The sequence below is a fragment of the Scatophagus argus genome, chromosome 11 (assembly GCF_020382885.2).
Source record: "Scatophagus argus isolate fScaArg1 chromosome 11, fScaArg1.pri, whole genome shotgun sequence".
In the NCBI taxonomy this organism is placed as follows: Eukaryota; Metazoa; Chordata; class Actinopteri; family Scatophagidae; genus Scatophagus; species Scatophagus argus.
The window spans coordinates 14,618,709-14,644,359 of record NC_058503.1 but is presented as its reverse complement, the minus strand read 5'-3'; the positions used below and the strand labels follow the sequence as shown (position 1 = coordinate 14,644,359).

At 39.7% G+C, this 25,651-nt stretch overlaps 1 protein-coding gene across 1 annotated transcript in view; it reads right to left on the bottom strand.

The window, feature by feature from the left end:
* Positions 1-24,140, bottom strand: part of abca12 (ATP-binding cassette, sub-family A (ABC1), member 12) — a 63,670-nt gene extending 39,530 nt beyond the window's left edge. Inside the window, exons 1-28 of the mRNA XM_046404335.1 lie at positions 23,805-24,140; positions 23,488-23,565; positions 23,250-23,343; positions 20,757-20,901; positions 19,488-19,609; positions 19,039-19,112; positions 18,034-18,186; positions 17,685-17,878; positions 16,742-16,860; positions 16,485-16,582; positions 15,988-16,134; positions 14,753-14,919; positions 14,053-14,186; positions 13,312-13,442; positions 12,038-12,199; positions 11,576-11,784; positions 11,015-11,148; positions 10,398-10,512; positions 7,406-10,024; positions 5,967-6,079; positions 5,679-5,746; positions 5,159-5,307; positions 4,821-4,951; positions 4,307-4,449; positions 2,999-3,166; positions 2,559-2,776; positions 536-1,477; positions 287-393 (exon numbers count right to left, since the gene is read on the bottom strand). Coding sequence (XP_046260291.1) covers positions 287-393; positions 536-1,477; positions 2,559-2,776; positions 2,999-3,166; positions 4,307-4,449; positions 4,821-4,951; positions 5,159-5,307; positions 5,679-5,746; positions 5,967-6,079; positions 7,406-10,024; positions 10,398-10,512; positions 11,015-11,148; positions 11,576-11,784; positions 12,038-12,199; positions 13,312-13,442; positions 14,053-14,186; positions 14,753-14,919; positions 15,988-16,134; positions 16,485-16,582; positions 16,742-16,860; positions 17,685-17,878; positions 18,034-18,186; positions 19,039-19,112; positions 19,488-19,609; positions 20,757-20,901; positions 23,250-23,343; positions 23,488-23,553 — 6,922 coding nt within the window. The 5' untranslated portion in view covers positions 23,554-23,565; positions 23,805-24,140. The remainder of the gene's footprint in view (positions 1-286; positions 394-535; positions 1,478-2,558; positions 2,777-2,998; positions 3,167-4,306; positions 4,450-4,820; positions 4,952-5,158; positions 5,308-5,678; positions 5,747-5,966; positions 6,080-7,405; positions 10,025-10,397; positions 10,513-11,014; positions 11,149-11,575; positions 11,785-12,037; positions 12,200-13,311; positions 13,443-14,052; positions 14,187-14,752; positions 14,920-15,987; positions 16,135-16,484; positions 16,583-16,741; positions 16,861-17,684; positions 17,879-18,033; positions 18,187-19,038; positions 19,113-19,487; positions 19,610-20,756; positions 20,902-23,249; positions 23,344-23,487; positions 23,566-23,804) is intronic.
* Positions 24,141-25,651: the final 1,511 nt, after the last annotated feature.

The following is a 25,651-nucleotide window of genomic DNA, read 5'->3' as shown; positions in this document are numbered from 1 at the left end:
ACCTAGATACGTATTGTAATAGCCAGCGTGCAAACACAAGTTGCAGCATCAGTGTGAGCTCTACAGTACAGCAACAATTAGACTGAGCATGAGTGGGAGGGGAATTCACTGAGGAGTCAGTAGGTAAAGTTAATTGGAAGAAACTACAGGAGAACATCATTCATTTGGGGATTCTCAATTTAACTAATGAGTGCACATATCTCATTATGAAGCAACCTTTGGTTCAAGAAAGCACTAACTGTCCAGACAGAGTCAGAGAGAAGGTAGATCTGAACTGTTAAGTTACCTTGAGATTCATTGGCAAGCACTCGGGTGGCATTCTTTAACACAGAGGAAAATGGAAATCCATCAGGAAGCATGTCAGCAGCTTTCATCAGGAGATTCATTGACGACCTGGAGAAGAATGAAAAAAAAACTGTTAATGAAACGGGACAAAAGAGCAACTTAATAGTGAAAAATGAGGCAAAAAAGCAACGAAGCAGTTGTTTTTTTCAATTTCTAGAGTGATATCTGGGCTAGTGCAAATAAGACTTACGTCTGAAATGCATCAGGGAGAGTGAGGAAGGAGAGCACCCCAAGTGCAGCATCAATGGTCTCTTCCCGCGAGGCATTCAAGCCCCACAGCATGTTGCTTGTAGCACCCTTCACCACAACATTCAGGTCAGGATTGGCAAAGAGCACATGGGCTGTCGACATCATTTCTGCTGTGGTAGGAGGGACTGAGATGGCTCTGAACATGGCAGGGTAGTCAATGTAGAACAGGTCTATGAAGTCATCCATGGGGTCCCTCATCGCCATCAGCGGAGCCTCTCGTCTGCGCCGGCCCTTCATCATATAGTTACTGCCTGTCATTTGCTCCTGAACCATTCTCAGATAGTGGTCCATAGGGGCTAGAAGATCACTGGTGCTGACCATCTGCCTCAGCATTGCAATTATGTTTCCAGCTAGGTCTTCCAACAGCTCCACCAATCCCGGCGTGTCCATTCTCAGAAAAGCAGACAAGAACGGCCTGATGATGTCGTAGATTTTAGGGAGAGCCTGACTCAGCAGGTCCAGTCCAGACGCCTGAGTGGTGGCCAACCATGCAGACATCTCATTCAACTTCTGCACAATCAAGCTTGTGTTGTTGGATGCCAGAAACTGCTCCAGTGCATGGTAAAGCATAGGCTCATTGCCAAATACCCTCATGTCGATCATCAGTTTCATAGCTTCCCTGATCATGCCAGTGACAAGCGCTTCATTGAGACCAGAAACATTTCCCCACATCATATAGGACATGTCGTCCGTAGTGATGTTTGCAGAAGATAGGAAGATCATCGCTGCTTCTCCAAAGAGGTTCTGGGGCGGGTTGTGGTCTTGAACGAGATGGTAGTTGTCCAGGATGTGACACAGCGCTTTCTCTATAGCTTTGATGTAAGGCTGGAGAAATGGGGCCATGCTGAGCAGCTCATTTGAGAGCAATTTGATGGAAGACAAACTGAAGATGGAAGAAATTCAGTCAATGTCAAGTTAAGTTCCTACTGTAGTTATAGTCTTGTATAAAAAATATCAATCTGAATTTAAAAGATTTGAGATGACCGTTAGACCTAAACATTCTGAAGAAGACAACAGATGAAGCAACCATGTTTTTGATTGATTTACTCAACACAGTAATCCTATATAGAATTTTAATATCTCAGCTTTGACTAGAAGCAATATTTCTTCATCATCATTTTTACTTAATTGCATAATTTTTCCCATTTCTTCCTAGACAGTGGAGTCTTTCTACTGTGATCAATGGTCTGTAACTCATGTAGCTGGACCTGAGTGATTCCCTGTGATATGCAGAATGTGATCCTTATCAACATGCCCGGCTCATTACTGCAGCTGGCATATAAAGGGAAATCAATTTTAAGAGGATGTCTCAGCTGAATCATGGTTAAGCCGCTATCTGAGCAGGCTTGCCTGTTTTCAGCCAGATTCACATTAAATTAATCAGGGTGAATGCAAGTGTGATCACTCCAGTTCCTTGTGTAATATGTATGAATCAAATTGGCCTTACTGGTGCATTGTGGATAATGCTGTAACAACAAATGAAGCGGTGAGTTCATATATAGGTGTGTATGGGTTTATTTCTACAAATAAACTACCACGATCAGATTTTAATTTGCAGTGGGTTTCATTGTGTGGCTGCACCACATATTGATATGATTGAATTGCACTGTCCTGATATCCTGAGGCTTCAGTGTAGTTTGGCCTGTCTGATCTACTGCTGGTGAAAAAAAACTGGAAACAAAAGTATGCTATTATGTAATCTCTTCATGCAACTTTTTGCAATGAACTTGAACTGAACCTGTTTCAATCTAATGTTCTTATGCAACAAACCGATGGTTTTTTTCTTATGCCAGTTTTGAGAGTCAACAATGTGAATTTGATGTGATGTTTCATCAATAATCCCTTAACAATTACATGAGTCTGGAATGACAGATTGACTACAAATAACTTTTGCATGGTGGATTTCTTTCCACAGCACATCACGGTTGCAATGACATAATCTGATCGTAGCTGCAAATGGTCACCTGTTTTGCAACTGCATGTTCTGGAGCTGGCTGTACCAGTGAAGCTGTGCTTCAGGGCTCAGGGGCTGGCCTGTGAGCACATAGAGCTGGCTGGAGAAGGTCATGATGAGCTGCTGTGTCACAAGTGTGTGGTTGATGCTGACTTGGTAGAGAGACTGTACGGCCTCGACAATCCGGGCAGCTGTGGCGTTCACAGTCATTGGTCCCACACCCATGTACTGTACAGACACCATACAGCAGAGACTGTTAACAACATGGCGACTTTCTCTGCATATCAACACTGCCACCAAGTGGTAAAAGTGTTAACTGCACCTGAATAAGTGTTGGATTTATCACAAATTTTAACATATTAGACTGGTCCGAATTACAAATTAAGAATGTAAAGCCCATCTATCAAATTTGTTTATTTGCACTTTTCTATTTGGCATGCATCTACTCACACTCATGTTCAGGTTGGCATAGACGTTAGCGCCTTCATTGTAAGCCTCTAAAATAGGCTGCAGGTTGATGTTGCACCACGCAGTTAAGGCAGAGTGGCTTAACCCTGCTGCCTCTCTTACCGGCTCCCATGTTCTGACAATGTCACTGCACTCCAGTGTACCATTAGCCTAAAGGGAAAAAATGTCAACAAAGAGAAAAACATCTTACTGTGTTTCATATGCATTGTTCAGAGAAAACCAGTTCAGTTAGCAAGACAGAGATGGAAATAGAACAAAGTGTTTGGGAGACAAAAGGCAAAGGCACAAGGAGGAAACAAATATCTCTGTTCATGCAGTTAGCAGAAAAGAAAAGAAAGGGCAGAAGTCTCACACAGGTATCATAGTTTCCTACAGGTTAACATACCAAGTACACATCCACACTTACTGTTTATGCATGTATAAAGTGTGTACAAACACTGGGTCATGTTTAGAGTTTCTGCCACAACAGATTTGTCAGACAGGTTGTGACAAGGTTCCCTCTGAGGTATACACTGGACTAAAGTAAGAGTAGCATTTCATAATGTTCTGCTACACTATACAGTGTGTTTTCATCATATTGGATTGGAGTCCATCTGTTTTTTAAGGCTGATAATGATGTCAGTACGTGAGAAAAACACGTTCTGAGGCTAGTTGATAAAACACTGAAGTGAATTAAATGAGTAATAGTAATAGTAATAGTTTAACATTTTACACAGTTTTTGCATGAGTTAAAAATAAGATGTATAATACATTAATTTCTCTGGTAGTCAGATTTCTGCTAACGTTCAGATGTTTTTAGCTGCTTAGCTAACCGTCATGTCAATTTTCTCTAACTATTAGCAAGAAAGGGGATAAGCGTAAGTGCAATCCCATAAATCAGCCCGACACTAAATTCTATATTAATAACAAATAATCCTGATTCAGATTAACTTTCTAGTCATTTTAGACCATGTTTATTTGGTCAGAAAATGTTGTCTGTCATGAGACTTGCTGAGGAGTAAATAAAGAAAGCAAATGTCTCTGCACGCAGAGAGAACAGGCAGATTCCAAGAACTTAGAGCAACCGTGCTCTTACATCAGTGACAAGTAATGAGAGACTGGTATTCTTAATTGCAAAAATGCATGACAGATGTGCCACAAATGCAGTGAAAAAATAGATAAGCTCTCCTCCCCACTTCTTTCTATCTGTCACACACACAACACCTCAACAAGGTGACCGCAAATGAATGTAAAGACACTCAGACACAGTATGTTCAAATGCTATTCTGGGAGGATGAACGGCAGTCTAACCTGCTCAGCCGCCTGCACGGTGCGTTCAATGGCAAGTTGCATTCTTTCCGAGACATCAGACAAGTTAAAATGACTGGTATTCACAGACTGTGCGATTTCCCTCATGAGGGTCACCACAGGCTGCTGAAGGTTTAGTATCATCTCTAGGAGAAAAATAAGACAGGAGCTTTGACCTATATGAATGGCTTTACAAGAAGTACAGTACAAAGACAGGATATTGACACAAAAATTGGTTATATGTGAAATGGAAAATAGCCATATAACTGTTTCAGGTACTTTTAGGATGTGTTGTAATGTGAAATATTTGCTTTGCAAGGTTTAGCCAAACCAAATCTAAAGGTGACATCTGTGTTTAATATTTTACATGCAATGGATACAAGAATAAATTCTATCTTCAGTCAGTGGCTCTTGCTCCTTCTTGCTGTGTAACAGTGATGTTTCTGGATCACTGAACAGTCTAACCTTGTCCTGGCTACACAAATGTAAGACAGCAACTGTTCCATGGTGGTCTTACCGTTCTCTGCTTGTATTTGGCTCACCATACTTCCTATGACTTTTTCAAACAGTGGGATAACAGAGGGGATACTGTCCCACAGCTCTGTTCCTTTGAATGTTGACAGTAGGGCTTTTACCATCCTTTCAAGTCTGTGGCAAACACAAGGCATTGGGTTTTGATGTATGGACAAAATCAACTGATCAGCATTCTTTGTTATGAAATGTAGAAATAAAACGTACTATCATGTCAGATGTGACAGCTTTGCAAATCAGAACTAATGTACTGCCTAACCAGAAATGAGATATTACTTTTGGATTTTTTTAATTATTTTTTTTTTAAGTGGTAATTGAATTTACTTGTCCCATGTTTCTTGGTCTGCCTTCTCTGTCAACAGCTGCTCCAGGACTGGAGCAAGATGACCAAAGCTTTCCAGAGGTGGAGCAGTTGTATGTGAGTCTGGGCCTCCCATGAAAAGTGGCCACAGTGTGCTCAAGAGTTTGCCCATCTGAAGAAAAAATAAGAAGAAAAAAAAAGGGGGATTACTTATGATTGCAAGCAACATGTAACATCAACATAGTTTAATGTTAAGTACAAGACATATTCCTTTGATAGATGATTAAATCATGTTTTTGTTTGTCTTATTGTGATGATAAATGAGTGCATTTCAGTACTCTTGCAACCAGTTTATATGACCATGTGTGGTTTGGTACGGGATATTGGCCAACAGTTCCAGCAGCATGAGAAAGACTTTATCAGCATTTTTACCATAACATTTAACATCCAGACCATCCAAAGGTTTTATTTGCCACAAATGAATCCACACTAAAGGTGATGAAATGGAGAATAAGAATGACGTGAAAATGTATTATGCCTTACCTGGCCAAAAATTATGGACAAATTTTCCGCTGATGTGCTCTCAAAACTTGCCCAGAGACTCATGTTGCCTGGAATCACAAGAAATATTGTTCACAATGTGGGCGAATCAATTTCAATATCAAACTTGGAAGACAACATAAACACAGTGCTAGTTTGATCCGCAGTTGTTGCAGGCTGTCTAGCGTTAATGCTTGAATAATGAAGCACACAGTGTGAGCTCCAGTCCATCAGAGTTCATCAGGATTCAACATGTTGTCCACCTATAGTGACAAAGACAAGCTGACTTGCCTTGGCCAGACTCCAAAATGAACTGAGCGATGTTAATGAGGGCAGAGATGGAGGCAGAAGCTGTGCTGTTTGGCGGCAGGAGGCTCTGGACTGTCTTCATCTCATTCAAAATTCTTAAGAAACAAAGCACATCAAATATTTCACATCTGAACATGTTTCATGAAAAGGTCATCAAAGCACTGTAGAAATGCATGCACTCTATCTTTCTGTTTAGTGTAATTGATCCATCTGGACTGGAAAACGCAGATGCCTGCTGGTTATCAACTCAGGGACTATTTTTCTGACATACAAGATGAAGACAATTACTTTCTATTTACTAGTTGGTATGAGAGGACAACTGAAAGAACATTGAATACTAAGAACTGCAATGCTGATCACAAATGTTGTGTCAAATGTTTTGTTTATTCAGGTCTATTTCCACACAATATATACTTAATTTATCCTGCAAATGACTGATGTTTGACCACTCCGGCAGCAGAAATAATATTAGCAAAATTAGTATTCATCTGGAGCTCTGTGTCTGTCCACCTGATGAAAGTCAGTCTACTATTCGCTCTCCTGTAAGATCTGGTTGTGACTACAATAATCCCTTAGGGGACTACTTGGTTCTTCAGCTGCTAAATACTCCACTGTGTTCCCACAGCAGTGTAAACTTAACTTTGTCTTAGTATACAGTGTTCATTTTCACTACACCTGTCTGCTGTGTCTGACAGTAATGCCAATGAGGACGGTGAGGGTGAAGTTACAGCTCAGAAAACCAAAACTAAGAGCTAAAAGACACTAAAACAGTCAGAAGAGGTGAGCGATAATTCTCTCTGAGTCCTTCACGTACTCATGTCAGTCACATGATCTATTTCGACATAAAAATATTGACTGCAGCTGTTTTGAGCATTAATCTCTGTCACACACACACAAACATGTTCACAAAAATGTGACTGCAAATGACTGTGAAGATACAGTATGTACAAATGCTATGTTGGGAAGTGGCAGTTTAACCTGCTCAGCCGCCTGAAAAGTGCTGCCGACGGCGAGCTGGGATATCAGACAAGTTAAGCTACTTTAAGCATTAGTTTCCTCATCAATTATATCATTAGTTTTCTTGCTTAGACTGACATTGCAACACATTACATTAAAAGCATTTAATTTACTCACTAATAGTTACCTTGGCACTCCAAACGGTATTTTGATTTTACACATGTTTTGTGACTTCACAATGATGGTAACATACTTAAAATTATTTTGTCCAATTAATATTATAAATATAATGGTGTTAATAGATAATATTTAATGACATTTGTTGATAAGGTGCTATTTTTTCAACTGCTTAACATATTACAACCATATAGTTATTTAATCTCTTGAGTTGTTAGGGAAATAGATAGATAGATACTTTATTGATCCTGAGGGAAATTCAAGAAAAAAACGGTAGCATCACTTACAGTTGATTCCAAACGTCAGGTCCACTAGCTAGGGAGATCGTTTCAAAATATGTGGTTGCTAATCTGAGTCCGGAAAGCAGGTATTCAGCGAACATTTCTGGTACTGTCTGTTGGATGACGCTCTCAGCCTTCTTAAGGATGTCAAGGGAGATGTTACGTGATGAGGCAAAACTCATGTCTGGTTGGACAATGAGCTTAATTGAGTCCTGCACAATTTCCAGGATGTTCTGCTGTACAGAGAGTGGCAAGGGGGTTGTGCCTTCGGTCAGAGCCTGCATAGCAGTTTGGACTGCTTCCAAGATGGCAGCTAAGAAATGGTCACTCTGCAGGCCACCTGGTTGCTCTGCCACTATTAAGGCGTTGCTCAGCGAATGGGTGATATTGCCAATGATGGAGAGGTAGGCCAGTTGATCATCACTGAGAATAGTAGCCATCGTCTGCAGCAGGCGATGAAGGTCTGTCACCGGCGTGGACACATTCAGGAAGGGGTCTCCCCATTGGAGCATACTAGTGAAGACCATAGGGACACTGGGTTGTTTCATCCACTTCTGTATGAGGTCCAAGTATAGCTTAATTTGAAACTTTGTGGCTTGCAGTATGGTTGTGTTGAAGAGTGGCAGAGCACCTGGGACATTCTGAGCCTCTAGGTTGAGCATTATGAAGTCAGATAGACGCTGGAGAATCCCCACTGTGGTCTGGCCAATTATGCTAATCCCTGCACCATCTATTGGGTACTGGAGGTTGTTCATCAGGAACTCAACCTGGTTGCTCACGTATAAGGAAAAATTTGTCTGTGCCAACTGCAGTGTGATTTGCATTTGCGTGAGATAGAAAAAGTGCTGGAGGAGCGAGGCTGAGCTGGTGCTGGTTATATTTACCACCCTTTTCAGGTACCAATTTATCATCTCCAGATATACTATCTGAGCATGCATGGGGTTCATAGTCAGTGTGGTGTTGAAATTGTTAAATGGCTCCAGGTTGGCAGCTAGTTGTATCAGACCCTCCAGTACTCTGATTTCATTCATGATCTCGGGAGTGTTCAGGTTGTTCTGCTGGAGGCTCATCTTGACATTGGCCAGGGTAATGTTCAGAGTGTGTACAAGAGCCATGGTGGGATCGGAGCTGAAGTCAACTTGAACGATGTCATTGATGGTCTTATTGACAATAAATGGGATGAATGAGAGGATGGCGGTTTCATTACAGAGAGCAGGTAGGTGTGTCAGAAAACCGCTCACCCCGTTTATCAATCCCATAACACACTGGGACGTCACCATCGGGTTATGCTGTGGCTCAAAACACTGGCGAGCATTGACGATCTCCATTATATTTACCAACAGGTCATTTATGTTGGCAGCTCCAGCTAGTGCAGCAATGTTGTTGAGCTCCTCGAGGGTTAGGTTTGACTGTCCCAGAGCATTTTGGACATCAGACACAGTGATATTTGGTGTAGCCATGATCAGCCTGATGAAATAAAGAGTCTGTTTGAATGTTTGCACATAGGCAGCATCCCTTGGGGACAGGAGGAGTGAGAAAAATGTGGATGCAATTTCCTCATATTCTCTTCCCCCTAAAACAAAGTTGTTTGCAGCAATTGTGATGGTGACATTCCCATTGGCTGAAAGCATCATGTCCAATATCTGATCCAGGAATTTGAACAATTCTGAGAAACCAGCCAAACAGTTCTGGCCTGGACATTCAGCCAGCTGATACTGCAGAGCTTTGAAATCCTGGAAAAAGCGAGCAGCTTCCTGTTGGACCTCAGTTGGTAGCAGTGCCACAAATTTCTGTATAACAATGTTCTGGGCTGCCTCTGATCCAGCCTGAGTCAAGTTCTGAAGGCTTTCTGGGGTGAAGAGGCTGAGAAAGTCCTTGGAAAGCATGTGGAGGTCAGTGACTTGTGCTGCACTCAGCTCTCCATTTGGTAAAGGGAAATGTTGGATTTTTTGCAGCCTATACAGAGACATCACAAATTGTTGAAGCTGGTGTATATACCCAAGAATGATGTCAGTTGGGTCACAATTTGGGGCATCCATTACCTCCGTCAGTAGCTCAATGGCACTGAGGATGGCTTCTACAAAGCCAGCTGATGTCTGGTTGGTGAAAGGCTGGATGGCTTCTCTGAGACGGGCCACATCTTCAGGATGGAAGTAGTTTGAATAGGTAAGCAGAGTGTGTCCCATGATGTGAGAGAGCGACAGAGTGAGGTTACCCTCAAAGGAGAGGAACTGCATAATCAGCCGTTCCAGTTCAGGCAATGTTGGATCTGTCTCATTGAAGGTAAAAATGTTCTGGTTGAGCCTGCCAACCTTGGAGGCAAAATGAAGCACTGTGGAGACATTGAGGGGTCCCTCACTGACGAGCAGGGGCAGCAGTGGTGCCAGACCTGTGGACTGTAACAGGTTACCAACGAGGGGAAGCATGACATCAGGGTTAGAGATGTTTTGGTCAGGAAGCACGGAGATTGTCTGGACAAAGCCATCCAGGTTATGCATCAAGTTAATCAGGTAGGTAGAGAGCGCATCTCCACCTTGGATTTCTTGTTTCAAATATGATCCTGCCCATTGTTTATAGAAGTCACCGTACACATGCTGCAACAGATTCACAGTTCCTTTGAGACAGCTATAGAGACAGGAGAAGAGTGGAAAAAAATATGACAAAATTTAATGACTGGCTGATAGATGTATAACAGTTACAACAATGAATAATACTTCTTTTGGTGTTGTAACTCTTCTGTCTTACTGTGCTGAATTCCTCATTTGTTTTAAGAGGCTGCTTATTTAACTACGATGAACTAATATGTGAAATATATTGTGCCTTGCAGAGTGAAGATTTACACTTTCATTTCATATAAGATTGGTCTCAATACTAAAGTTTCGAACATACTAAAAAACGTTACACAGTGTTTTGATGTATTAAGTAGCATGTTTGTGAAGTGATACAAGTATATTTCTGTGGAACTATTAATTTTTCACTAACAAGATTTGTCACTTACTTCACCAGGACGTCTTGGTTTGGTGACATTAGAGCCTGAGTCATTGCTTGAACAAACTGGGGCCAGTTCAAACCTGTATTGCAATGGATGGCTAAGCTGTGTATGTCAGCGGAACCTAAACGGGTAAAATAAACATATAACATTCATTCATTCATTCATTTTATATAACGCTTATCCATCAGGGTCACGGGGGGGCTGGAGCCTATCCCAACTGACTACGGGCAAGAGGCGGGGTTCACCGTGAACTGGTTGCCAGCCAATTGCAGGGCCAACACACAAAGACAGACAACCACACACTCACACACGAACGCCCACCTAGGGACAATGTAGAGTAGCCAATTAACCTAATGCGCATGTTTTTGGGTTTGTGAGAGGAAGCCGGAGTACCCGGAGAAAACCCACACAGGCACAGGGAGAACATGCAAACTCCACACAGAAGGGCCCAGACCGGGATTCGAACCTGGAACTCCATACTTGAATTGGTTGTGATTATAAAATTAATTATTACTTGGTTTTGGGTCAAGTTTTTCTGGAAGATAACAGATTTTGCGATTTATTATTCCACATATTAACTTAATGAGAACTGTACAAAAGAGAAGAGAAGAAATAGGACTTACAATTTGCTTGCTGAGTTGTGACACCAGGCCTGTAGTTCAAAATCCAGAAAATCATGTGGAAATAGTCCTTTACTCCAGGCCACAGCTGACTCCTCTCAAGCATTTCTCCAAAATTCACCATGGAAAAGAGAATACTAAAAGCAAAGCAAAGCACTGTTGAGCTGGTGAAATGATAACTGACAATATGAACTTAGACACTGTGCACATTATCTAAAATACCATCATGGCAGAAAATGGATCATCCTATTCACATTTTTGTTTCTTTCCAATAAATTCACTAAAAATGAACCTTTTTTTTATAGCCTTGTCCAACTTTTTCATCAACTTCTTACACTTGGAAAAAAATGTTGGTGGGCCCGGGATGTAATTTTTTTTAAGTTTAATACATGCTATTGGTTTTAAACTTAACACATTAAGAGTGGTAATAACAAAAGAGCAGCATTTTTGATATGACAGCCTGTAAACAATCATCTGTTCAAATCAAAAGCAAATATGCAAAGCATGTTGGTATGCTGGAATGAAACATTGCACTTAAACGTAAATACAACACTTTGTCAAAACCTTTGTTGAAGAGTCACGCCAACATCTTGGGTAGTGTTGCCTGGCATCCAGTTCATCCAGTATGCTCCACCCAGCTCCGTGGGCAGTCTTTCCAAAAATGTTCCGAACTGCAGACTTTTATTGTACAACTCGTGCCACTCAGAGAGAATCATGGGAAGTGTCACATTGTATTCTGCTTGGCCTGTGATGGTGCTGTACAATTCTTGTGCCTGTGGAAACATTAATATTAAACAAGATTTTAATAAACATAGATAACTTGAAGTTGGTGTTATTAATGTGTTCACATAGGACACCATAAGTCATACTAAAAATTTAAAAATGTTCTTTTTGACTGACAGAACAATTCAGCGATAACATTACAAAATATGTTCCAAAACAATAAAGTATAGAGTGTAGCAGAAAGTTAAGGGAATTCATGTTTTTCACAAAATAACCCTAAAAATACAATTTAATAACGTTTACCTTCTGAACCACTGGCTGCCAGTCCATCAGCAGGGCTTGCTGCAGAGAGGAGCTGTTCTGGCAAATCGCTGATCTCCACACCTCGATCTTTATGCTGTCTGTGTTCAAGAGCCACTCGAAAGGACCGAGGACACCCTCACAGGTCAAATGCTCAGATGTCAGCTAGGAAAACAGAGGCAAAAAGCACACACTGTTACATGTTAGCTACTTTTACTGTTTACTCAAAATGAGGGTGGTCTGCTTCTCTTTAAGTTTCAAATAAATCACACTTCATGAACTTAAAATAAAGTTTTGTGAGTCTGGATGCTTGGTTAAATAAATAATACACAAGTGAGCCAAGAACAGTTTAAAGTAAAGTTCAGTTTAGTTGTTTTTGTAACCTGAGTTTTGTTAAGCATTTTAGCAATCTTTCGCTGTTTATGAGAACAACTGACAAAATAATTTTATTGCTGAGAAATATGAAATCAGCAAAACTTGCAGCTATAACTTCATGTCCTTTATTTGGAAAACTACAGCATAAATTTGAGCACATGCGCAAAAAAAAAACTCAGCCTGTTTTCAAACCATTCTTGCTTCTGAGGTTACATGCTCTCCGAGCCGTATCTCAGCAAGACATGGGTGACTAAAATGGTATGAAAGCCAAGCAGTTGTTAGAAGATCCAGATAAAGAATCCCTTGTCACAGTCCATCAACCTCCATTCAGCCAAACATTTCACCAAAACAACAAAAATACAACACCGTTCACCTTGAGTGCTCAGTTTCATTGCCTTGTACTTGTTACATGTGTAACGACAAAAAGATTTAGTCTAACTAAATCTAATCTAATCTAATCTGAAAAACTGTTTGTGCTCCTTGAGCGAAAGCTCCTAAAGCTCCTATTGTGAGTGACACAAGGTGTCACCAAAATGTTGTGTCCTACATATAGTTATCTCTAGAAACAGCTCCTACACCTACATTATTTCTATTTACTTTATTTCTTTTTTTTGTTTGTTTTTCTACTGCTGTGTTTTTTAAAGGAGTCCTTGCAATTGTAATTTCATTCTGCTGTGCATCTCTGATGTGTGCTGACAATAAAAGGAACCTTGAATTAACAGAATAATAATCATTAGCTCAAAAACCCAGTAGTAGGAAATTGCATGCATTCCTACTTTAATACTGACATGCATTCCTACTTTAAGCTACAAACATCAAGGGTAAAATCAAGGCTGTAAATTGACACAATTGTCCTTTAAGAGACAAGACGATTGTGATAACTTGAAGTACAACTAGCATACCTTCATAATTACTTCCATCATACTGTCCAGCACATGGGCAACCCACATGCTTGCCTCAGACTGGTTGGTAAGCAATGTTAGATAAGTCCATTGGAGTTGGTGTGCATCTTTCAGGACATTTATCATCATTTCTGGAAACAAGAGAGAGTGTAGAAAATATATACAACAACAACAAGTTGTCAAGCCAGTTTTTAGAAAGTAATGCACATTTGGACGCTTACACATCACTGAGTTACCCACTTAACTTTCACTTCCATCCCTGGTGGTTTTATATTACATGTTATAATTTTCCCTTTCGTATGTGTGTGTTTCCATTTCTCACATGGTAGCTACTCTAGTCCAACATCAATGCTTCCACATTTTCTGTTTCATCAGTCCCCTGAGAAAGGGTGTGAACTTGTTCCATTCACCTCTAGGTTATGTGAAACACGCACCCAAGTTAAGAGATGACAATAGTTACTGTGAAAAAAAGCAAGTCAGACTACACTGAGAACAATATGTCCTGACTTTTGTGTTCAGCCTCTAAGCTCTTTCTTTGCCACATTGTGGCCTGACACCAAACGCTCATGTTTGTTCTGTAAAATTTCATATTGACGGGAAAAGTGTTGAGCAGATACATATCGGAACAAGAACGCCCTTTTTAATGGCATTGAAGATGAAGGATGTCATGTTAACACTGTCACTGTGATGCAGCATTTCAACGGGGCAACTCCCAGAAAGACAGTCTGTGGGCAGTCTTACCTTCGACAGTGTCAAGGGTCAATGTTGCTGTATTCATGGACTGAAATCCAGCTCTGAGGATGCCCTGGACAACCATATCCAACTCAGGCACAATTTTTACAATCTCCATCACCACTCGACCGACCTCCAGGAACCTGTCAAAGCACAAGGCCAAACTCATTACATTAAATTATATTACAGTGGAGTTTAGACTTTTTGTACATGGGTCTCTAACATTTAACCTGATGTGTGCAAGGAGATTTTTTTTTAAAGTTTGGATAATTTCAGATGTATAGAATAGAACAGGTTGAGAAAGACTAACACGCAAGGGACAAACACAAGATGGTTTACAATTTATTCTTTATAACATAAAGCATCAAAGAAGAAAAGACTGGAAAATTGTGGACTAAATTATACAACAAATAATGAATGATAATGGATCTGTACAAAAAACAAAAATCTGTATTCTGTAAATAATATCTGCCAAACAAAGTTACTGTGTTCCCCTGTACAGTAGTACACAGATCTCCATGTTGTTACTAAACTTATGCACTCGTGCATTTCTTAAAAAAAATCCTCCCACTTGTCTGAACAGTTGTGTGATATTCAAAGGTCCCATTGAGTTCCTTCAGTGCGATTTTACATTTTGCAGAAATTAAAAAATGGGTGACCCAAAAAAAGATTTGCTTTACAGCTAACCTGCAGTCCAGAAGGTACTTACAGTTCCTCCTCAGTGTTTTGTGGTTGTGTATCTACACTACGCCGGGCCCTTGTGATGTTGGAGCCTCCCTGTCCACCTGGGGATGAACCTCCCATCAGACTGTGCAGCAGCCCCTTAGCGAAGGACACATCATGAGGAGCAACATGCTTACTCCACGCCAGGAGAACCTGGGAATAATATTGTTAACAGAAGGGAGGACACAGAGGGAGGACAAGGTATACTGAGTGAGAATTAATCATTTTCGCGAAATCGAAACTGTACAAGAAGTCAGTTAATTGCTGCTACACTCGTGTCTCTTTGTGTCAAACTCACTAAGCGTCATCATGTCTTTCTTCGTAAACAAAACTGTAAAGCAGGGCCCCAAGATATAAAGTGAATAAATGACACTTTATCATAATATTGTAAAATTAATTCTGTTCAAATCTAATCTTTTTGCCAAATAGAGTTATTTTTTTCTTTCACCTATGCAAGTTCTTCTAAAGAGCTCATCTGCAATTTATTTTCTTAAAATGCAAAAAAATTGAATTATGTGGCAAATATTTAAAACAAATAAATAAATATAAACAAAAACAGCTTTGGTACAGCTTAGTTTAGTTATTAAGTAATATTATACTATAGACATTCAGCATTACAATTTGTGCATCCCAATTGTTGGAGTTGTTAATAATTTGAATAATTTTAACTTAAAGAGATTTAATCAAGATCAAATAATCAGTTAATGACTAAGACATGTGTCATTAGCACACATGCATCATGACACTGAACCTGCAGGTGACATGTTTCATTAAGGTGACACATGCACATCACTGCTTTATGTTAGCATTAGATTGCTAATTGTCCACCTGATATTGTCATCTAACAGATTCTGATTGGGAATTATCCCCTCATAACACCTGTACCATAGAGGCAGTGCTAATTGGATTTCTCTGACTTTTCTGTTCCCAAGGTGCAAACAGAGAGTTGCAGTTGCTTGTTGCTATTGCCAACAGCGTTCTTGCAGTAGTCAACTAATTATTCGGTGCACTCTGACTGTAATTACTTGTGAAGGTGGCATGTGAGAATCCAAAGATAGAAAAGATAGAAAAACACGAGACGAGCAGTATGAGAGAGAGAGAGACAGAAAGAATGAAACAACAGAAAAGAACAATACCACCCTCCATATTACATGTTTGACTTACATCTGATGTCTGTGATTCTCTTTTGTTGATGATAACATTCATAACATTCCAACCTACCTGTTTAGCCACCAGTTCAGGGCTGATCCAGCCCAGAAGCATATCCATAATGCCCGTGCTGCATGCTCCTTGTAACCACATAGGGTTGCTGTTGTTGCCACACAAGTAGCGATGCACCATTTCTCTGTCTAAAGTCAGGGCGAGGGCCTGGAGAAGAGAATTACGGTAAATCTAATAGCATTGAGACTGGAGACTGAAGGTAATTAAATTCTGCCAACCAGCAACCTAAAAGCTCGGAAGGATTATTATTAGGGCACCTGGTTTTTTAACACAGACTTAAACTCAAGTGTGGCTTCCACGTTTGGGAGGGGGTGAAACCAGTGTGGTAAAAGCTGCTGCTTTTATTTTAATCTTGAAATCGGTGCATGAAAAGACACAAAACTCCACAAGGAGTCAAAAATGAAAGGGGATCTAATTTCATTTTTCAATTTCAATTTCAAATGGTGTAATTATTTCGAATGGGGATACACTATATAATGACTGTGGTTGACACGTACCTTGTCCAGTGGTATCTGCACCTGTAGAACATTTTTCAGCATTTCGCTTAGCGAGTCATTGTTCAACACGACAACCTCTCCAAGGGGAATGGACACACCTAAGCAGAATATCAGATCACATGTTACACCTTGATGCATGCATTGTGATACAACATTTTCAGAAATTATACTGTACCATAAAAGTACATTAAGTAACCAGTGGTTTAGTTGACTGTATATTTCTAAAAAAAGACTTTGAAGCTGAAATGACAAATTACCTCTGCCAGGCCAGTTTTGAACATAGCTGAGCAGGTTGGTGCCCGCAACAAGCAGTGGATGCACTGAGGAAAGTGAGCCATCAGCTTCTGGGAAATTGGTCTGGATGACACGTAAGGCACTAGAGAGACCACATGGGGAAAAACATTTAATGGTCAAAACAAGACAGAACCTGCAACCAACACTTGACAGAACTAATTATCAGACAGACACACACTCTGGCCTCCTGCTGCTCTAGACCCTGAAGTCTCAGGTACTGTGGGTTGTAAACAGGGCAAGACTGAGTGCTTGAAAGTCAATATGTATGTACTACAGTATTTCTAAACTTAGGTCACCAGGGTTCATTTTTATTGTACCTCATTTCAGTATTTCCAGTCATGCCAGTTATATTTATGGAGCACACACAGCATTCCTTAATGAGCAAGCTGGAAAAACTGCCTTTTAACAAACAGAAACCACAAACACAACCTGGCTCTGTGTGGGTGATCATACAGTATCTGCCTTGAGTGGCTGGGTTGAGAGAGAAGGAGGGAGGAAGAGAGAGAGTGAGAGAGAGAGAGAGAGAGAAAGCGAGAGAGCTTTCTAAAGCATAATAAGACATAATATGACACTAAAACTTTGCTCTTTAAAGCAGGGTGATCCATCAGGAAAATTCAAAATTACCCATTTAATTTATGAATTACTTGCAGAAATTGTGAAATATAAAGCAGATTTAAAATTTACAAACTATTTAAAGGTGTAACAGTGGACTTCACCTTAACACCGACAGACAGTTAATATATATTTTGGATAATAGCACAATTCTATTGTTACCTTCATATTTTTTGTCCTTACTAAATGAATTAGATAGATAGATAGATAGATCTCGAGGGAAATTCAAGACAAGACACAAACACACAGTTGCCTGTCATTCTTTGCATTGCTCCATAACTGACAGTACTTTACCTCTGTAAATCTGTGAGTAATGCCTTGGCACTGCTCAGCATTTGGTCAACAGAGCCAGAAGAGAAGAGTTGGGGAACAGCTAGCAGAGTGTCCCACAGTGAGGTCTGATTCTGCAGCTCATCGAACACCAACACAACCATCCCAGCCACTGTCGCCATCTCATCTGGCTTTGTCAGCATCAGCTCCATCAGTATCTGACAAAGGGGGAAATTTTAAAGCCAACAAAGCAAACTGTTTTTGTGTAATTCACAATTTAACATTGTCATTCATGTCCTGACAACATCAAGTTGACACATGCAGGCACAAACCCACATACTGTTTGTATTCAGGTAAACAAGCATGCACATACCTGATTGAATGTGCTGAGTGAGACCTCAAACACTGTGTTGTTGGACTGGCAGAAAGTGACCACAGCGTAGGAGAGGGGGTTGGGTGAGGTTGTGTTGATCATGGGCAGCATCATGGTGCAGATGGCCCTTTTCAACACTGACACCAACAACTCCTGCAAGGAATATGATGTAAATGGATTCTTATGAATACAGCTACAACTAAAGGTATTCAATGAAAGGTAAATATTATTTGAACACAAGTGGCTGAGAGATGCAATGTGGCATAAAGTTAATAAACATTACTTACAAATACTTACTGCCACAAACTATAACTATCAACTGCTGTGACCAGTTATTCTGAATATTTTAAATACTCTGACACTTAATAAATTCACATCTGAAATGCTAAAACTTTATCACCCAATTAGCAGTTGAACGTATAAACTTATTTCTGTGTTGTGGGCTTCACATTTGTATAAGTCAACAAAAGCAGGACTTGAGACTCGTCTGCTGTGACGCTTGATTTGATTTCACTTAGCCTTTACAGCAAAAATGTAATCTGTAAATTTCCGAAATAAACGCTGAGCCCACATATTTGTATTTTTGGTTAACTAGCAGTGCCACCGTTCATTGCAAAGGCAGCTGTTTTTCTTCAATTTTATCCCATGCTACTTTTGAACAATTTAGATGTTGCCATTTAATTTTATTTGAGTGACTTGAATGCTTTCCTCAAGGAACGAATTCAAATTATGTAGCTTACAGAACCTTTACTGGTTTTATTGTTACTACATTCCACTCAAACGTAAAGTCTTACTGCAAACAAAGAGAAATCTGTCTTTTAAATAAACCTTCTAACTATTTGTGTAACCATTTTTCATCAGAGAATGAGGCTTTATCTGCTGTTTAAAATAACCAGTACATAAGAGACCAAACAGTGTTTAGTACTGTGAGAAAGTACTTTAACGAAAGACTTTTCTTTATTGTCAGCAGTTTTGTCCCTCCCATTGCATGTTTACAATACCAACCTGATCTCCCAGAGAAGCAGTGCTGTTGGTGTTCATGAAAGAGATGTTATTAGAACTTCCATGGTAAGACGGGCCTTTAACACAAGAACACATTGTGTTGCGGTCAAAGAAATGCCTAATATAATAGTCACCTTATAATGCTCAAGAAAACTTTACAAACTTTTTAGATCAAACGGACAAAAAAGTTTCTTTTTTGTAACATGTTTATTCTTTTCTTGCAGAAAGTTAGATGAAATGATTATTACTAGTATAGTATAAGTGGACATTTTTGCAAAATTTGAACAAAGTTCCTTCAAAGTGTTCCCGAGCTGTGGAGTTCACAATGATGGGACAGACAAGCGGACAACCAAAAAACAACTTCAAAAGTGCGCAGTTTTAATGTGTGAAATTTGAAACATGAAAATGTGACTTTAAAAAGAGAGAAGGTTCAGTGAATGAGGATAACATACCTATAATGTTGTTCAAGAGCTCAACCAGTTCGGCAGGATCATTTCTGGAGTCACTGGGCAAAGCCAATCTGAAATCCCCCTGAATCAGACTTGCCAGCGGGGAACCGCTCAGTTGAATCGACCTGTCATACAGAGTCAAAAGGATCAGATGAGACATTTAAAAGATACTCAACCAAATCTATGAAATTTTAAACAAAGGTCTGTCACCAAAGGTTTTCCCATAGAGGGTTTCAATCATTTCTTAAACATTTTCCAGGGTAGTCGGTCGCAAATCTAAATTATGAACGACTCATCAAGTTGACCAAGTCACAAAAATAACTTGTACAGGTAGGTTGCTGATGTCAGGACACACAAATCTGATGGGATCACTTCACAAACACGATATCAAACAAATCTGAATTGCGTGCAGTCTAAACAAAGATTAAGGGAAAAACAAAAAGCAAAAAGACAGGACTAACAAGACTTTGCCAAGTTCTCTGAAGCCAAACAAAAGCTTAACTAAAAGCAGCTTGGCTGGGAATTTGAGCAAGCCATCAATCAGCAGGATGAGGGTTAGACAAAGAAGTTCACTATCACCCACTTCCATCCTGCGTCAGGACTTTAAATTTCACAACACAGCACGAATGCTTTAGTAACAAAAGCCAAGCAAACAATTCCAAGCCAATTCCACGAACTGAAGTTGGTATTTTACAATTAAACTACAGCGTAGAGTACAGGTTGCCGTAAAGAAACTGCCTGTCTTCAAAATGTCAAGTACCTCTGATTGTCAGCATCTGTCATTAACTGCTTTAGAACACAAAAAACAAAAAGCAGACAAAAAAATAAACTGTTCTGAAAAAAAAAGATGAAATATTGTCAAAATATTTGCTTATGTTCAGTCTTATGATGTAAAAGTGGATGAATATTGCTTTGTGAAACTGTGGCAGGTTGTGACTAGGCAAAGGAGACACCACTTTCTCCACAGGGGGAAGTCTGTTGTTGGTGTATTTCCATGATCACAAGGACTAATCATCTCATGTGATTCTGTTTTGTTGGGGTGTGTCCCTCTGTTGTGACTCGAAGGCCTTCATGAACACCTTTTATTTAGTTAGTTATGTCAAATCGTATGATAACAGGCTAACAAGCATGTAGTATATTTCAGATATGGAAGTTACATGGAACAGTTTAGATGCAGTGATAGCTACTGTAATTATAACATTAGTAAATAATGTTTGATGTTGTTGCAGGACTGGTCAGATAACAGATACTGTATTGAAGAATGGGTGTAACCTTGCATTCCCCGTCTGAGATGCCTTTGACGCTGTTGGGTCCGCCAGGCGTGATTTGTTATGACAGTTACTGTCCGTGTTGCACATGAGGGTTTGCAGGAAAGGGAAGAAGCCTGTGCTGGGGAGGTTTCGAGGTTCCACGTAACCTACAGAAGATATGACAAAGTTGTTACTGTCCTGAGGATGCCCAAAAACACTATTTCCATTCAAAACTGTTTCAGAATCATAGGGCATATCCTTGCCAAATTTACACTTTCAGTGACACTACTTTAAGAGGTAGATTATATTACAGTTGAGTCAACGTCATATCATTGAGATATGAGAAATATCATTACAGAGAGATTAAAAAGGAAAACCGTGAATCGGAAATATCTTCCATTTGTCTGCATCGTTACCAGTGAGCAACATGTGTCAGAAAACAATCTCAGCTATTGTTCAAAACAAAGAAAAAAATATGTAAATACAAGATCAAGTTGCAGTCAAGCTGCTGTGACTCAACTGACCTGTCTGGTATTCATTCCTGTTAATATTTCTAAAGAAAGCATTTTTTATCTGGGCACAACACATTTCACTGAAAGAGGATTACAGCTAGCAGGCAGAGTTTGACTAAGCTTAGTCATGCCATTTGTGGAAGACATTACGAAAATGACAGCAGAAATATTAACTTATGAAATGATCAGTCCTCAAAGTGAACAAATACAGTCACACAGTAAATGGCATAGGATTCGGGCACAGTTTACATAGCTGAAGAGAAAACAGTGATACTGCAAACAAATGACAAGGAGAATTAACAAGGCACAAGAAAAAGGCAAATATTTGAATAGACATTAAACTAAGGGAAGGACTTCTTCCATTCACACTTTTAGTTTTCAAACGACACTTTAAGCACATGCCTCTAAACATAACAAGAGCCATCTGATGGAAAACAGTTCTTGTACCTTTCTATAATAATCATTAAGTGTGAATTGGAGTGAATTCACATGAAAGCCATAAGAACAATAGGCTGTTAATCGGTCATACCCAAACTCATTAACAGGCTCACAGCCATTAGCCAGTCGTTAGACTCAGATAGCCAGTCGTTAGACACAGAGGGCCATCACTGGCAGTCAAACTTCATAGACAAATTTGCAGGACTATCAGATCCTTTGTTTTGTTTAGTTACACTTAGTCACACCCACTGAGGTATATATACTTGTTCCCCACCTAACAGTTTTTCAGAACTGATGAAGCTGCTTGGATTAGCAGTGAAATGTCTTCAAGTCAGTCTTCACAAGTCCAGACGCCTTGCTTTAACTCTTTGAAAGAAGTAACAACCCACTATACAGCACTTAAACGGAGGGAGGGAAGGTCCTAATTCTGGTTCAGATTCAGTGCAGAGACACTGTATCTTGCCACACTGGGGTTATTAAATTACATGTGAATCCCTGCATCCATGGAATCTGATCCATCAAAAAGGACTCAACAAACAGAAGTGGGAGGGTTAACAGGTTACAACATGGTCCTTTATATAATGTTAATTTTACTGGTGCTGTATTTAAGTGGAATATAAACTTTATCACACATATTGACACAAGGTGGCACAGGTGGATGAAATTCTGGTAAAAATTATTCTGTGTGCGAAGTTGGACCTTATTCATTAAAAAGAAAAAGGTTGACTCATCTTACTGAGACCTGTGGTATATTTGTCCACACCGACTGGTTACAATTGCTGCCCCTCCCTCAGTTCTCATGTGCGGTCACAGATGGCATCACAAAGGCTTGTATAGTAATAGCATAACGCTCCCACCTGAAGCACCTTTACTTGCATTTACTGAGTTTCAGAAATAAAGGAGTATTAACACTGTGTCAGCAGTGGAGGGATAGGCTCAGATCTGAAGAACTATTCATGTCTTCATGTTTACTTTGATTGTGAAATTCAAATGGCCTTCAGTGTGGCTGCTATCCATTAAGACGTCAAACAAAAACCCACATCAATTCACTATTGTGACAATGCAAACTTTAATCAACTGGATCTGCCCTTGTAGCTCTCCCAGTTTCAGATTTTTCTTTCAAACTGCGACTGAGGAAACACCACAGCTCACTAACGATAAACCTAATCAATCACCTGTTCAATATTTTCAGACATGGCAGGCAAAAAATGCACTTCAGTACTATCAAAATACATTTTAGATATAGAGACATATAAGAAATAATTGTATAATATAAGAATTTATAAAAGGATGTTTATTTATCAGGTTTATGGTAGTGCTGTGCCAGCTTAATTTAGGCATAGGGAAAAATAGGCTAAGCACACATTCATCACTACTTCAATATATTGAAAGCTTTCTTCTGTTTGCTCAAGTTTTTGGGTGTGCATAACATAACCCTGTTTGTGATTGCATAATACTTAGACTTTTCTTTGTGGAGGCATGCGGTCGAACTGAACGGTTATTAACGTACACGACACTGACACACTACAAGTCCTACAAATTTTTCAATGCATTGTTACACTTACATGTTTCTTTCACTATCGGGGGGAACTGGTTACGGGTCACAGCAATGATGATGAAGATGATCAGAGGCCAGATGATCAGAGTCAGGGACCAAAGCTATAACACAAGATGTGATAAAACAGTAACAATGTGTTTACTAGAAGTTCCTTTCAGAACCTGATTATTTATCTCCACAACGTGTCATCTAGAAAATGTGAAAAATGTGATGTAAATGTAAGAGTTCCCATTGGAGTCACTCACGGGCTGCCTGATGACTGCCAGCCCATTCTTCCACAGAAGAAGTTGCAGCTGCCTAAAGAAGGCCATCACCAGAGGAGGCTGAAATGTATGACACAACAGTCAATATGAAAACGACCCCTCCATTGTCAACTGCAAAGATTAAGGATTATGTTATTTTCAAATCAATGTATTGTTCTCATAAATTACAGTTAATTAAAAGTTCAATCGGAATGACAAAAAAATACGCCAACTTACTAGAAACTCGTTATTTTTTTTTGCTTTAACACGTGAACGCTGGATAATAAAGTAATAACATACTAATTAACCAGGTGGCCTACCTGTGCACCTGCCTGCCTGTCGGTCCACTAAATGAGTCCAGTTATTTGTTATCTGACTGTTGCTCGCGGGCTTGTTAGGTGGGACATGGCGCTAGGTGGCCCCTAGCAGGATGCCCTGTCCATCAGTCGCTTGTGAAAACCAAAACAGAAGAAATTCAAGACCGGAAATAAAGCAAAACGAAAAAAGAGAGAAATCCTTCTTGAGCGACACCGCAGCTAACCGCAAAAGGATAAACGTTACTACAAGAAGAAGAAGAAGAAGAACCTTTCCGCTCCTCGTCTCCTGTTGAAGTGGGCAGCTACACCTGCGTGTGAGAATCCACCTGTGGAAAAGGGCGTGTACTGCTGCAGCAGTCTACCCGAAGCAAAGCAGAAGCACATGACTGTGGGGAACAACTAAAGGTGCAAACACCTGTAATTACGGGATGTGACTGAAGGGGTTGTGCTCTTCGCATCAAGGCTACACAACACCTCTGAACTTGTTTACTATTGGTAATAGTTTCTCTGAGGATTATATTTTGTTTACGTCTAATGCATAACAGAGATTTTTGAATATTTTTATCTTTTCTTGTTGAATCAAGACATTTCTTTATAATGACCCACCACTGCTTGATGATCACCTTTTGCAGGTTACATGTGGAGGTTTTCACCTGAAGTAGCACTTGATTTGATTACAAGAGCGGTGCTTTAAAATGTTTGCAGCTGTGATTTTTATTCAGGATAACTTCTGGATAACAGAGACCAAGTTTCAAGTGTGATTAAGGTTTCACGTTAAAGGGTTACATTTTTTTGTTCTACAAGGGAGATCATTGATTTATAGTGGAAAGGGCAACTAAGAGCTTACATTACACAATCCATTGAGTTTGTGAGGTGTTGTTGGGCCAGTACAGGTCTCCACGGGGAGAAAAGAGTCTGATGTGGTGTGGGGGATCCACAGGGACAAGTCCAAACAAGGTAGTGAATTCTCTAGTCGCAGGACATCTTATGAATATGTTGAGAGGACAAAAACAAAAGAAATCTATGTTATTATGACAGAAAAGTAATAAAGTAGTACTTGATGGGGCTGAAGCTAATCTCATTTTCTCCATTTCTCCTCACATGCACTCTTTTCTAGCGTGAGTGTTAATATGCAGCTGTTAATATGGACAATGCAAAATGACCTGAACGCACTTTTCACTTTAATTCCCCTTGACAGACCAGCTTGTCTTTCAATTCCTTTTTTTAATTTTTTTTTGATAGTGTCATCTACAAACCAACAAGGCGCTGGCACACAAAAAAAACAAACAAAACAATGAACAGTATGAAGGGTAGGGCCAGAACGGGTATAGGTGACTTGTCACACTATTGTATGGTTAAACTGGAAAGTTCAGTAAAAAAATTCCATATCAATGTAGTCTACTGGTTGCAGATAAGCACACACATAAGCACAAGTGAAAACTACAGTTGCGTGCATGATGAATCATTCCAGTCGGCTGCAGCATCTGATCCAGAGTTTAAGCAAAAATTTCCACAATGGTTAAGACATTTATAAAGACATAGAATAAATAAATACATTCTGTGGGGTCTATCAATTTAAAGTCCAAGCTCACCTTTTTTTAACCTCTTTTAAAATATTGACTACACATACTCAACATTACTCCCGTGTAATCCAGCCATCGAAATATTACATTAAAATGGTTAGTCCCATTTTAATGTAATATTTCGATGGCTTGTGTATTTTCTGTGAAAATAATAAAAATCAAAACACCCTTTCTGGTAGCACAAGTAAATTTAAGAAGCCTGACAAAGAAATAGAATCTCTTTGTACCATTATTTAATTTCAGCTGTTGACTTACCTGGTTAAAATG